Source organism: Cyphellophora attinorum (assembly GCF_001299255.1).
Source record: "Cyphellophora attinorum strain CBS 131958 chromosome Unknown Contig22, whole genome shotgun sequence".
In the NCBI taxonomy this organism is placed as follows: domain Eukaryota; kingdom Fungi; phylum Ascomycota; class Eurotiomycetes; order Chaetothyriales; family Cyphellophoraceae; genus Cyphellophora; species Cyphellophora attinorum.
The window spans coordinates 237,453-251,224 of record NW_017253250.1 but is presented as its reverse complement, the minus strand read 5'-3'; the positions used below and the strand labels follow the sequence as shown (position 1 = coordinate 251,224).

The window sequence follows — 13,772 nt, the reverse complement described above, 5'->3', positions numbered from 1 at the left end:
ACTGTCGGCACGGCTGAAGGTAGCGGTGAAACACAGGACATGAGAGCCCAGTCGAGAGCATTGACTTCTGGAGAGCTGAAACACTTGAGACAAGGGCCGAAGGTCACCGATAATGAGGCGTAGGCATTGGTGAGGTAAACGTTGCCGTTCTGGAAATCCCGGCGCCAGGCAAGTTGGAGCACACAGCCCGAGCTGGAAATCCCGGCGCCAGGCAAGTTGGAGCACACAGCCCGAGCAGGGCCGGCCGAGGAGAAGAACGTCGTTGGTATGAATGATATCGACACACATCTCCACAGTCAAATGATCATCTCACATCAACCCATGTACACTAGAGTATGCATATGCCTTCCCACGAACCGTCCCCTTCAACGTCACCTCCCAGTCATGTCCCGCGGCAACACCGCCCACACAGTCCCCAATCCGCCCAACACCGTACACACGACAATTAAGACATATCCAACCACTCTTTCCCATCCCGGAATCTCCTCTCCTTCCCTCGAGAAGATCTTCAAGTAGAACGCCACCGGCATAATCACACAAATGCTAAAACACAGCGCACTGCCCATCAAGCCCATGATACTGTCAAAATCCGGCACTAGAACTGCGACTCCCAACTGAATAATGTTCGCAGAGCAGGCAATGACCGCTCGCGCAGTGTTGTGCTTCCAGGACTTCTCGCTGTGCCGACGCGCCTTGGGGTCCATCTGGCGCAGATCGATGAGGAATTTTTTATTGACTGTGTCCGTCATGGGCCGGTTCGTCAAAGGAATTTTGGTAATGGGTATGATGGCGATCAGCACCACGATGATAACATTGAGAGCGTGTGGGTATGCATTGGACTTGGCCTTGAGGATGTTCGTAGTGACCTCGTCGCGAACGCCGTCGCCGAACATGAGGTAGCCGAGCAGCGCCATAGCGAGGTCGAGACCGTAGGTGGCAATGTAGGTGTAGAGGAGAGCGCGAGGGTATTTCGTTGGGTGGCGCATGTCCTTGTAGATAGCAGGGAAGACGGAGTGGCCGCCCCAAGGGGCCATGAAGAGGCCGAGGGATAGGGGAACAGTACGCCAGTCTTCAGGAAAGGCGTAGGTGGCGGCCGTTTCGCGCAAGGAGCCCGGAGTGTAGGGCTTGATGAGACCGTCAGTGAGGACGATTAGGATGATGCCGAGGCAGCACATTATGCCGAGAATGGAGGTGACAGAAAGAATGCGGAAAGGGGCGAAGTTCAGAGGTATGAGCCCAAGGGCGAGGAGGAACTTCCAGGACGTGATGGTGATGTCGGGAAACAGGGAGTTCATGGTGTCGCCAAAGAGGATGATTAAGGCGACGTTGGCGGCGGTGAGTTCGAGGATGAAGAGAGCTTCGACTGCGTTGCGGCCAATGCTGCCGAAGGCGAGGAAAGCGATGTCTCCATACGTTGTGGCACCGGAATTAGTGTCCAGACAGCGGGCAAGGAGGCGGGCGGTATAGTTGGTAGCAAGGGCGGCCAAGATCAGCATGATCATGCCGAGGACCCAGCCGGAGAGGCGGACGGCCAGTGGAAGGGCGAGGATCCCGACTCCGATGAGGACATTGACGCTGTTGAAGATGGTCTGAGGCATGGTGGACTCGCCGCAGATGCGCTCGATGACTTCGCCGTCGGGTCGGACTTCTTGCTCGATATGTTGTTGTTCGAGCTCTGCTTTGTATTCCGAGTCGTCGTCCTCAAGGGCTCGCATGCTTGCTTCGCGTCGCTGGTCGATCAATATGGACGCACGCCGCTGTGCGGTGGCAGTCAGTCGAGAGGAGATGCTCCCGTAGCTTTGCCCAAAGCTAGAACCTGCCACACTGGCGCGTATACGTAGAGAGTCTCCTATTGACGGCTTCGTAGATGGCTGTAGTAGCCGAGTCCTTTCGTTCGTGGAGGCTTGCTCGCCGTTTGTCTCCTGAACGGCCGACTCGTGTTGACCATGGCCGCCGGCAGCTTCAAATTGTTGTCTGAGCAGAGACTTGGTCTGAGACGGACCATCCGTCTGGGGCAGTCCATCTTCCGGTCCGTCTCCCTGCTGCATAGATACAGAGCTCCTCCGCACCGGCGTGATCTCTCGAAAGCCAGCAGCTCGCTGCCAGGAGCGCGCAAAATTGTCCATGCTATTGACACCACCCATCTGTCTCACGGAATTGAATCTTGCTGTGATGGAAGATCGCCTTCTCAAGGTACCTTCGCCTTCTCCACCATCGGGGATGTTGCGAGGTGCGGAGGCGGACAACGTGGCAGGTTGGCCGTTCTCGGGGATGGAGTCGACGGAGCCAGAGCTCGAGGTCCTGCCACGGGCATAAGCGTCCCAACTGATGGGTGAGGGCTTCTTGTTCCGGCTCATGGTGGTCGGTGGTGGAGGTGATTATGTGCTGCTGTTGTGGTAAAGACCGGCTAGATGGGGACAGCTGGGTTCGCGTTCAAAGCATATTATGTATGTACAGGAATCAATCAAGGAGGCCAGCCAAAATGCGAGCAATAACTACCCAGTAAAGACAGATATCCGGACCCTCATGAAGATGAAAAAAAATTCGTGATACCCTGGTCTGGATGCAGGACGAGATCGCGCTGCTCGCGAGCAACGACGAGCATGCAAAGAATTTTTGGTGAGGAGATACTCGCTTATAAGAGGGGACTTCTGATAAGAGCGGGACGCCCAGGGACGTCTTAGGTCATCATAGCCGGGTGTGCTCACGTGCCCCCAAGATGGCACGGACGGGCCCATATATACATAGTATAGATTGATCGCAGACTTTTGTGGGAGCTCTTCCTTGACCAGCAAAGTTAACCTGGAGGCTGAGAGCAGCACCTACCATGATCAAAATCGACTGTTAACGTGGCAGCTGATCCCAGGCACGGATGAGAGCAACAGGGAAGGCACTGCCCGGAATTAATGATCCGGGGATGGCGGATAGCAGCATTGCCAGTCGTCACTCTGCATCATAGTAATGGTATTTGGGAAGTCGCAATTAACGTCTGCGTCGAGCGCGCTGGCGGTAATTCACAGGCAGTCCGAGAGTCTCTATGGACTGTACTTGACGGCTGCCATGACCACAAGCGCGCGTGCGCCCGGCCTTGACTTCGTGTGAGTCATTCTGAGTCTGGTTGACAAGAAATCAGTTTGGAAGAGTCGGAGTGATGCTTCTGTCCAACGTGGATCGCTTGGACTGGCAACTGATGCCTGTCGAGGTCACCACTATCATCACATATAAGGCCGTGGCTTCTGTCGTTGTTTGGGTCGTGTAGAGTAGTCAAAGAAAAGCAGATTGTGAAAGAGTGGCTTTCGTTTCCATTGTCCAAAGGCTGAAGGCTCGGCCCACGTTGATTGGTGACGCTTCACCCCGCCAAAAAACGAACAACGAACAAGTTGAATTTATCATGGTTCAGTGCACCCATTACCGCTCCTCTACTCCTGTCACCCCGTCTTTTTCTTTGCATCGCACGAGTTCCAGTCGAATGCACACAGCCACTGTCACGAATCTGGACCGTCACCCCGCCCAAATTACCCTCACCACCAACGACTGCGTCTGAATTACCGAACTAAGCCGCAGTCTAAAATCAACCCCCGCCGCCATGTCCGACAACAAAGATGGCCCGAGCGAGGCGGACAAGAACATCGAGATGTGGAAGATCAAGAAGCTGGTCAAGAAACTCGAATCCGCCAGAGGCAACGGCACCTCTATGATCTCCCTCATCATTCCCCCAAAGTCCCAGATTTCACAAGTGGCCAAAATGTTGGCTGAAGAGCAGGGCACAGCCTCCAATATCAAATCACGAGTCAACCGTCTGTCGGTGCTGTCCGCCATCACATCCACCATCAATCGATTGAAGCTGCATACCAAGGTGCCTAAAAATGGTCTGGTCGTCTTCTGCGGTGAAATCATCACCTCGGAGGGAAAGGAGAGAAAATTGAACATCGACTTCGAGCCGTTCAAGCCTATCAACACATCACTGTACCTGTGTGACAACAAGTTCCATACCGAAGCGCTCAGTGAGCTCCTCGAGTCAGATCAGAAGTTTGGCTTCATCATCATGGACGGAAACGGAGCGTTATTCGGCACTCTCTCCGGCAATACTCGTGAGGTCGTCCACAAGTTCTCAGTCGATCTACCCAAGAAGCACGGTCGTGGTGGTCAATCCGCTCTCCGTTTCGCTCGTCTGCGTGAGGAGAAACGCCACAACTACGTCCGCAAGGTCGCCGAGTTGGCTGTCCAGAACTTCATCACCAACGACAAGGTCAACGTCGCTGGCCTTATCCTTGCCGGCAGCGCCGATTTCAAAAACGATCTCAACCAGTCCGATATGTTTGACAACCGTTTGCAAGCTAAGGTCATCAAGGTTGTGGACGTATCCTATGGAGGAGAGAACGGCTTCAATCAAGCGATTGACCTGTCTTCGGAGACTCTGAGCAACGTCAAGTTCATTCAGGAGAAGAAGCTGATTAACCGATACTTCGAAGAGATCAGTCAGGACAGTGGTCGCATCTGCTACGGTATCGAAGACACTCTCAAAGCCCTCGAAGGTAGTGCTGCTGAGACTCTGATTGTGTACGAGGACCTAGACATCACGAGATGGACGCTGAAGGACTCTGCCGGCAGGGAAGTAATCTTGCATACGAATAAGATCCAAGAGCAGGATCGATCCAAATTCATGGATCCCGAATCCGGCCAAGAGATGGAAGTCGTCGACCAGATGCCATTCCTCGAGTGGCTTGCTGAGCACCATCGCGAGCAAGGTGCTACTCTCGAATTTGTGTCCGATCGCTCCAGCGAAGGCAATCAGTTCGTGAAGGGATTCGGTGGAATCGGCGCCATCCTCCGCTACAAACTCAACTTTGAGCAGTTAGCTGATTACAGTGATGATGATGAGTTCTATGACGATTGACAAGAGGATAGCCTCCATGAGGGCGAGGCGCAACGACAACAACCACCACCAGACATCGAGAGCAGCAAGCTGAGCACAGCCAATCGCAGCGATGATCTGAAGGCAAGCCGAGATGACGCGCCCCGTCCATCACAGCGTTCCTTTGAGGACGCTGTCTTGTCTCGCCCAGCCGAGACAGCTACAATAGCCACCTCCACGCCGAAGCCTGCTATTGGCGGCCATGCACCGGCGGCATCGAAAGTACAAGCCAAGGCTCTACCTGCGCGCCTCAAGTCACGTCTCGACCTGCAGGCAAGCGAGCAGGCGGGCAAAGCTCCAGCTAAGCAAGATATGGAATTACGCCACGGTATGTCTTTGTCCACTATACTCGAGGAAGACTCTCTAATGAACTAAGCAGGAAGGACAAGTCTCCGGAATGTGGCCATAGCGACAGTCTAAATGGCGACTCACTTCGGCGTTCGTCTCGTTCCCGAGACGAAATAAGTCCAAGACACAGTACCAATTTAGTCCACCGAAATCCGATAGCGACTCGCCGAAAGGTCAAGACGATCAAGTTTGGAAGGCTATCGAACACCGTGTGCGCACCACACCGCTCGTTTAAGCAAGTTTTCCGCCCAAAAGGACACAGGGGAGTCCAGATGCTCGCTCATTACGACTAGTCGAGCCACCGGGACACCTTCACACACACCTAGGTCCACAGTAGATGGTCTACATAGCACCCTTCGTGGTCAGACTCAGACCACAAGGTGGGCAATACGCTCATTCAAATGTCAGAGAGACTCTCAAAATGCTGTCCTGAACTTGTGATCTTGTTCTCCCAGCCCGTACAAGTACAAGTCATGTGCTGCGTTTTCCTGCCTTGCCCTCAGCGCTTCATTTCTGCGCCAAGGGTCCTCTGCCCGTCTATCTCAAGATTGCAATTCAGTCTAGCACCCTCCTCGATAGAGCTATGTTATCAAACCCCCATTCTCAAGTCCCACCTGTAAACGATTCCTCAGCACAATGAATGTCGTCTGGTTTCCATCCACATCATCCTCAATGTTCTGCGCAATGCACTTCAACCCGTACCGCGTGCCCGCCATTTCGCTGCACAGAACTGCCGGCCAGCCCTCTTCTCCGGCTGTTGGCGGTTTCGTGTTAAGGACGTATGCTGCTGCTTCTGAGGTCGAGTTGTGCGATATTCGTGCCGTATTAGTCATGGTGGCAGGGGGTTCAGAGTGTATTGGGGGGCTCGGTGTTGATGATTCGGGGTTGGGGAAGTGCGTGTCCAGGAAGCGCGTGCATTGAGTCCAGACTTGTGGATGGGTGTGCAGAGATATGATCTGCGCTGGGTGGGTTGATGATGCTGGGTGCGTGGAAGGTATGGAGTCAACAGGACAGACTGGGTGGACGTAAAGATGGTGGTGTACAGCTAGGGCGTAAGTGTACGGTGGAGCGAGTTCTATGTTTGGATAGTAGTCGCGGCGTTCGTGAGGTTCGATTGAGACTGGTGCAGGAGGGTGGTCTGGAGACAATGTATGAGTCTTTACTTCGCCATGCTGTGCATCTATGATCGTCCTAGACTCGTTGCTGTCGCCATCGTCAAGTTCTCGCAGGCCGTGTCTCGTGAGCTCGGCCAGAATTGTGCCGTTCCCTGAGCGCTTCAGGAAGTCAATGACGGGTGCAACGGGGCCGTTGGTGCTGTTGTAGACTGGGATGACGGCATATTCGTGATGCGGTGAGTGCGTGGTTGATGGCGAGGCGGATCTCTCACCGTAAATTTGCGAGGATTGGGATGGTTCGCCCCGAGTATCTACTACTGTATCCGCTGATGTGGTTGGCTTGTCAAGATTTCGAAATATAGTTGGAAAGTCAGGTAATGGAACGAGCTCGGCAGCATCTGGGTATATTGACACAGCTGCTGCGTGAGAGTATGATGACAGTGGCCCTAGGAATAGCACTCGAGATGGCATAGTTGCCTTGTCTGGGATGCCTTGTCACATCGAGACTATGCAGTGGGACTTGGACGGCCTGGTAGCTCGCACAGGCGTTCTTCCGAACATCGGCTCGAAAATTAGAGTTCAAGCAAAATGCCCAGCTAGGCGACACGAGCTTTGCGCATGCAAAGATCGTCAGCGGCTTCTGCTGCGAAGATCGGTCCTTTCTTGTCGCTGCTAAGATTATGGCGCCTGCATTGCAAGAGCCATTACTGGAAGTGCTAGCTTACTGGCTAGCTCAATCACAATCAACGTGACTTCGCTCGTGAAAGCGTGGAACAAGGGAAGGAGCGATGGATGAGCTGGACTGTTTAGGCGTAGGACTCGGTTCTTTAGCACTGGCAGCCCTGAAGGAAGCTGCTGCCCCAACGGATAGTCATTTCCGTCTACGCGATCACAGGCTCCGAATCTTCGTATCCTGGGCCAGCGGTGAGACAGATCCAGCTGTGCGCATAATTGAATTTAGCCATGTGTTCCCAAGACTGATGCGTTGTGAAGATCTGTCATCACACGTTGCACGATCCTGGGCGCCAGTCGATGGGAAACAAGCAAAGGAAGCCTCAAAGTCGTTCCGCACAAGTGGAACCGGGAGATCTGCATTCTCGAATCATGGCAATCTCTAAATTTCGCATCTCCCTAAAGGACCCTTCGACCCCTCTGTACCGACCATTACGAAGTATGTGTACCTAGGTACCTGCATAGTCTGATTTCCCGCGTCATCACACGATGGATTACCAGAGAGTCGATGCTTTCGCTGCTGGGCTGGCCACGACTTGACCGTGGCGTATCGTTCCCACGGTTTTCCCATTACGCACGACACGCGATTCCGGGTGGCGAAGTTGAGGACAGCCCTAATTGGAGGGCCAAACCATGTCGTCTGAGCGTGCACGAGAGAGAGATGCTCTCAAATACTATCAGACATGGCTCGAGAGTTCGTTCGGATACAACTACGATGACACATCCACCCCAGGCATACGGCACCACGAGGATGGCACTATTCTTCGTCCGGGAAACGACAAAGCCTTATCTCGTTCGCCCAACTCGGATGCATGCGGCTGCGGACGAAGCGTGGTCTGATCAGCTTGATCTCATCAACGCGGGAGTATGTCATAGCCGAGGCAACGAGATCTCTGTCTCTCGAGTCCGGGTTTCCTGAAGACGATGAAGGGGACGAGCTATGGTTCGGAAATGCTTCGATGCCAAGAGATCAAGGAATCTCATACCATGCCTTGAATCCACCACAGTATGTGGCTACGGATACCCGTGGCCGAACACATACTACCGATGCGCTGATCATACCCGACTTGCGCAAACACATGGACTTGAAAGATCATCCTCTTGCTGGACACGGTGCGACATTCTATGCCGGAGTACCCCTGGTCTCGAAATCTGGACACCACATCGGAGTCTATGCTCTCATTGATGATTGTCCAAGACCGGCAATCTCAAGGGTTGACCTACTCTTCATGCAGGAAATGGCGCGCGTGATACAAGCACATATTGAAATGGTCTACAACGATGCTGCTCGGCATCGTGGTGAGAAGCTTGTCATGGGACTGGGAAGTTTTATGCGAGGTCTTACATCCGTGCCCGCGTCCGAGGGAGAGGCCAATCGCGCCAATCCGCGTGAAGGCAACCCAGACCCCTCTTTCCAAGACGTCGCTCGACAGTTCAAGGGGATGGCAGTAACTGATGCCGACCCCAGCGCCCTCCGCGAAGTGCAGAACTCGCGAATGGATGACACGCCTGCTGCGACTCCTCAGCCGGGAGATAGTGGATCGCGTCAGGATCACGAGTCCTCGGGCTTAGCTGCAGGCACAAAGCCAGCCCCGGAAGCAGCGATGCCCAATCTACGTGATGATCTGACCGCGGCACCAGCACGTCCAAGTGCCGTTCAGCGCCTGTTCGGGCGAGCCGCAAACATCCTCCGGCAGTGCACACTGGCTGACGGCGTGATATTCTTCGATGCTGCCACAGTCAGCCTCAGAGACGCACGAGGATCCTCCTTCCACCACAAGTCAATCAGCAGCAGTGACAAGAACAGAAGCGATAGCTTGAGCGCATCGTCCGATAATGTGGACCACACCAGTAGTTCTGGAGAGTCAGAGGGCACCTTGACAGGTCATAAACGACAGAAAGCGGCGAAGCAGACATGTGGCGTCCTGGGGTCCTCTCTAGATGTATCAATGGCTTCGACAGCAAATGTTGGGACGATTCAAACCCTTGGAGTGACAGACCGGGTGCTACGACGTTTCATTCGTCGCTATCCGAGGGGCAAGGTCTTCTGCTTCACAGCAGAGGGGGACATTTCAGCTAGTTCGGGCGCCGGTGATTCTTCCGACTCTTCCGGAATTGCTCAGACAGAACGAACAATCGCGACAGAACTAATTCAGGCGATGCCAGGTGCCAGAAGTGTTCTCTGGATGCCGCTGTACGATCATAACAAGAACCGGTGGTGCGCCGGCACGTTTCTGTGGTCGAGGCTCGATCATGCCTTATTACCCGCCAGGATGACTTGTCTTACCTACAAACATTCGGAAACAGCATCATGATGTCTCTGATGCGCCTTGATGCGAAAGCCTCGGAAGATGCGAAGAGCACCTTCATCGCCAACATCTCCCACGAATTGCGATCTCCTCTTCACGGCATTCTTGGCAGCACAGAATTTCTACAGGAGACTGTACTAGACGGCTTCCAATCTTCCATGGCTCGTGCTGTTGAGACTTGCGCTAAGACTTTACTGGATACCGTCGAGCACGTATTGGATTACTCCAAGATTAATCAACTTTCGAGCGAGTCTTCTCGCAGGCAACGGAGACGACTTCTGAGACGTACTACTTCAGAAGACGCTGCTGCACAGAAGGTATCGGCGGCAAGTCTTGTCCGCGACGTGGACCTTGCAAATGTTGTGGAAGAGGCCATCGAAGCGGTGTTTACGGGCTTTGGCTACAAATATGACATGGATCATGCATCAGACACACCTTCGGGCCATGCCTCGGCCAAAAGCAGGAGTGCCAATGTGCGCGTGCTTCTTGATGTAGAGAGGAATGATGACTGGCACGTACAAACGGAACCAGGGGGCATAAGAAGGATCCTGATGAACATCGTCGGGAATGCGTTGAAGTACACGAGTGAGGGCAGCATAACGATCTCCATGACCGGGCACGATGAATATAACGACGAAAAAAGGTGCAAAGCGGTGTGTTTCAAGGTTCGAGACACAGGCCATGGCATGAGCAAGGCATTCCTACGAGACCACGCCTTCACCCCGTTCAGCCAGGAGTCATATCTGTCCGTCGGCACCGGCTTGGGTCTGAGTATTGTCCGCCAGATCGTGGACTCTCTCCATGGCCGCATTGAGATTGATAGCGAGAAAGGCGTCGGGACTGAGGTCACTATCCATCTCACCTTGCCGCGAATGTCACTTTCTCCGTCATCGTCGGGCCACGATGATGTCTTGAAAGATGTTCAGACTCGGACCCAGGGAAAGACGGCGTGCATGCTTATTCCCAGCTCTTACGAACCAACGGCCAAGGAGGGAGATGCAAAGCCTGTTCAGTCATCCTTGCACAAACTAGCGACCAGCTGGTTCGGTGTGAACACCACTGAAGCGGCCACTATGACGGACCAGGAAGCCGACTTCTTCATATATCCCGAGCCACCGCCAATCTCGCATCTTATCGAACACCACGGTCACTCGCGCACCGACAAAGAAGTGCCATTGATCATACTGACTACTAACGCGTTCGAAAGCGTAGAGCTGGCCTCGCAAGGCGTGAGTCGACTTTCTGAACTGGGAAGGGTCATCGAGATCATCTCGCAGCCATGTGGACCCCACAAATTTGCAAGTGCCTTGCATCGATGTTTCTCCAGGCTTGATACGCTTGACGACTCGAGGTCAGACCGGCCGGCGTTTGACGAGACAGCAAACGAACACGTTCAGGACCACAACAGTCGAGCACAGGGCTCTGACAGCGCAACATCAAACCATGCGACGGAAAGGTCAATGACGCCACCAGCAGCCGAAGTACCTACCACAAAAGCGTCCCCGAAGCGACCCCGGCTGGCGAATCGGCAAACAGAGGGCGTACCGATGAGCATCGACACGAGTATGCAGTCCACGCAATTGGACAGCACTGGGAAGCGTCACAGTCTGTCGGCAGGATCGACTCCTGCCTGGTCAGCTGACCCTACCTCGCCGATGTCGCAAAGCCGAGACGCCAAGGACAGCAATGATACGTCGCCAGTCCTTGTTGTTGACGACAATCATGTCAATCTGCAATTACTCATGGCATTCGTCAAGAAGTCCGGTCGCCCATACGCTACAGCTGCCGATGGGCTACAAGCGGTTCAAGCCTATGAGAGTGCCCTACATGCCACACCACAGACGAAACCGTTCAAGTATGTTGTAATGGACATCAGCATGCCTGTCATGGACGGCATCGAGGCCACGCGGCAGATCCGACAGCTGGAGAAGAAGCGCGGTCTTCGGCGTGGGGAGGGCACTGCGAAGATCATCGCTCTTACAGGTCTGGGAGCGGATACGACCAGAGGTGAGATGCTTAGGGCTGGAGCGGACTACTACCTTTGCAAGCCTGTACGATTCAAGGAACTCATGGCGCTTTTCGATGAGGACGCGGAAAGGTAGCATCATTGTGAGAAGGCATTGGCATAGATGGGGGTGCTCTCAAATACCAGCGTAGGTGTCACCGATAGGGCAAGCGTTGGAGTATTTGATCAGAAGTTGGATAGGCGTAATAGTATGCCATTCTCATGACAACCCTTCCGCAGGCCATTGCCAAGTGACACAGCTGCGTGGTTCTAGGATATGTTCTGTCCTAATCATACACACCAACATCAACCCTTCATCAACAACTCCTCTTTCGGATGCGACACCAAATTCAAGCTCCTTCCCTTGTAACCCGCCTTGTCCACCAAATCCGCCGGATCTTCACCCGGCACACCAGTATCAATCCGCTTCTTCCTCATATGCCCTGGTCCCGCCTTCTTATGCGCCCTCACCCACTCGAACTGCGTGCCATTACTCTCGAACGCCTCCTGTTCCGCTTCCGTCGTACCCTCCTCGATATTTCGTAACCGCTCGATCTCCGCCTGCAGCTCCTCCTCCCCGTTCTCCCTAAACCTCGTCACCTTATGCATGTCCAACACCGTCTGCGGCTCATTCCCCTCCCCTCTCGCCTCATTGAACGCCAACGCCTTCGCCGTCATCGCGAATTTAATATCCCGCGGTCCATCCACCAGACTCAATATCGCACTATCCGCCGCATCATTCCTATGGCTCTCCGTCCTCAGCACCCTCGTATACCCGCCCGGTCGGGACTTGTAGCGTTGCGCCAGCTCGCCGAAGATCTTCGGCATCCAGGTGGTTTGCTCGAAGATCATGGCCATGGCGGAGTTGCGGGAGGCGTTGGTGTTGCGTTTGCCCAGGGTTATTAGTTTGTCGACCCAGCGTTGTGTTTCTTTGGCTTTGGGCCAGGTGGTTTGCAGGACTTCGTGTTGGATCAGAGAGGTCGCCATGTTGCGGAGCATGGCGCGGCGGTGGGCGCTGTCGCGGGAGAGTTTGCGGAGGGCGGGCATTGTGAGAGAGGGTTGGGTGGTTGTTCACGGTGGAGGGGGATGGGTGCACCGAAGTGCTCTCGCCGAAGTTGGGCTGCTATGCTACTTCTGCGAGACTTCGGCGCTATGTGAATGTTTCGGGTTTGAAGGCGAGCTTGAGCAAGTGGAAAAGGTGTAGTAATACAGAGTCGGGACTGTAAAAACGAGTGCTTGTGTATTTGGATGGGCAGGTAGAGCTGCTCGATGCAGTGCCGACGAGATGTCGTCGTCGGTCCAAATAATTTCCTTCGCTAAACTTGCCCTATTCGGACGCGCGGGAAAGCTCATGCTGTTTTCGACCGGCGACGTGAGCTCGATCGCACGCCCAACAAGCCAGCAAAAATCCGACGACGACACTGGAGTAGCCTGCGGCAGTAGTCGTAAGCTTCACGAGTCAAATCTGACGACACCAGCGTCCACAATCCTTTGCGAGAGCTCCGACTTTGTCACAGCTGTATCTTCCGGATCCCTCTCGCAACATAACCTCTAAAGGCTGCGAACATATCGAGGCACGCTCGACCGAGAGCGCCTAAACGCTTCAAAGGGGCTCTCTAGCCCGCCATGGGCTTCACCACTGGCTTCGTGAGCATCTTCCCATTGTGAACAGCTCCCGACACCCACTAACATATCCCTCAAGCTCGGCGGCGTGACCCTCACCTACTCCGTCCTCTACCTCACAATCTATATCCACAAAGCGAACCGCAACATCCAACACACCATCCTCCAACAGTCCAACGGCGTCCTCAACTCTGTCGTAGAACCTCCACAGCCTGTTCCCGATCCACCACCATATGAGATCAGAAGAGCGGGCTTGACAGAACAGCTGAAGGATGGCTGGAATCGCGAGGTCGAGCGGCTAGTGAAGAATATACAGACGACGGACTGGACGCGGCAGAGGGAGATCTACGAGCAGAAGATCGCAGCCGCGTGGTCTGGGGTCAGGCAGACGGAGCAGGTGCAGGAATTGGAGCAGAAGGTCAAGGAGGGGGTTAAGAGTGCGAAGGCTACGGCGGTGGAGGCTGCGGAGACGGGGAAGGTCAAGGCGAGGGAAGCGGCGGAGAGTGCGAGGCAGAAGGCGAGGGATATCAAGAATACTCCTACGGAAGAGATGAAGGAGAAGTTGGTTGGTGCGAAGGAGGTGGTTAAGGAGAAGTTGCGTCCTGTCACGGATACGGCGAAGGAGAAGCTGGGCGTTGCGAAGGATGTGGCGAGGGAGAAGACGGGGCAGAAACGGTTGCTTGAGCTGTGATCGGCGCTCGGAGCTCGATGACCACGATACCATC

General features: G+C 54.3%; 6 protein-coding genes across 6 annotated transcripts; 3 read left to right on the top strand and 3 right to left on the bottom strand.

Annotated features, from left to right (window-relative positions):
• Positions 1-371: 371 nt before the first annotated feature.
• AB675_164 (Vacuolar amino acid transporter 1) lies at positions 372-2,357 on the bottom strand (the record flags this gene model as incomplete). The annotated part of the gene is made up of 1 exon (XM_018141553.1): positions 372-2,357. One exon carries the CDS (start codon positions 2,355-2,357, stop codon positions 372-374), a length of 1,986 nt encoding a protein of 661 aa, XP_017997646.1.
• A 1,229-nt stretch (positions 2,358-3,586) lies between these two features.
• On the top strand, positions 3,587-5,290 carry AB675_163 (Eukaryotic peptide chain release factor subunit 1; the record flags this gene model as incomplete). The annotated part of the gene is made up of 2 exons (XM_018141543.1): positions 3,587-4,854; positions 4,909-5,290. 2 exons carry the CDS (start codon positions 3,587-3,589, stop codon positions 5,288-5,290), a joined length of 1,650 nt encoding a protein of 549 aa, XP_017997704.1.
• Positions 5,291-5,844: 554 nt separating this feature from the next.
• AB675_162 (uncharacterized protein) lies at positions 5,845-6,849 on the bottom strand (the record flags this gene model as incomplete). Its single annotated transcript, XM_018141533.1, has 1 exon — positions 5,845-6,849. The coding sequence occupies one exon, from the start codon at positions 6,847-6,849 to the stop codon at positions 5,845-5,847; it is 1,005 nt and encodes a 334-aa protein (XP_017997683.1).
• A 1,073-nt stretch (positions 6,850-7,922) lies between these two features.
• AB675_161 (Sensor protein GacS) lies at positions 7,923-11,521 on the top strand (the record flags this gene model as incomplete). Its single annotated transcript, XM_018141522.1, has 2 exons — positions 7,923-9,328; positions 9,418-11,521. 2 exons carry the CDS (start codon positions 7,923-7,925, stop codon positions 11,519-11,521), a joined length of 3,510 nt encoding a protein of 1,169 aa, XP_017997752.1.
• A 209-nt stretch (positions 11,522-11,730) lies between these two features.
• AB675_160 (54S ribosomal protein L8, mitochondrial) lies at positions 11,731-12,471 on the bottom strand (the record flags this gene model as incomplete). Its single annotated transcript, XM_018141512.1, has 1 exon — positions 11,731-12,471. The coding sequence occupies one exon, from the start codon at positions 12,469-12,471 to the stop codon at positions 11,731-11,733; it is 741 nt and encodes a 246-aa protein (XP_017997723.1).
• Positions 12,472-13,050: 579 nt separating this feature from the next.
• AB675_159 (uncharacterized protein) lies at positions 13,051-13,738 on the top strand (the record flags this gene model as incomplete). The annotated part of the gene is made up of 2 exons (XM_018141501.1): positions 13,051-13,071; positions 13,127-13,738. 2 exons carry the CDS (start codon positions 13,051-13,053, stop codon positions 13,736-13,738), a joined length of 633 nt encoding a protein of 210 aa, XP_017997688.1.
• Positions 13,739-13,772: the final 34 nt, after the last annotated feature.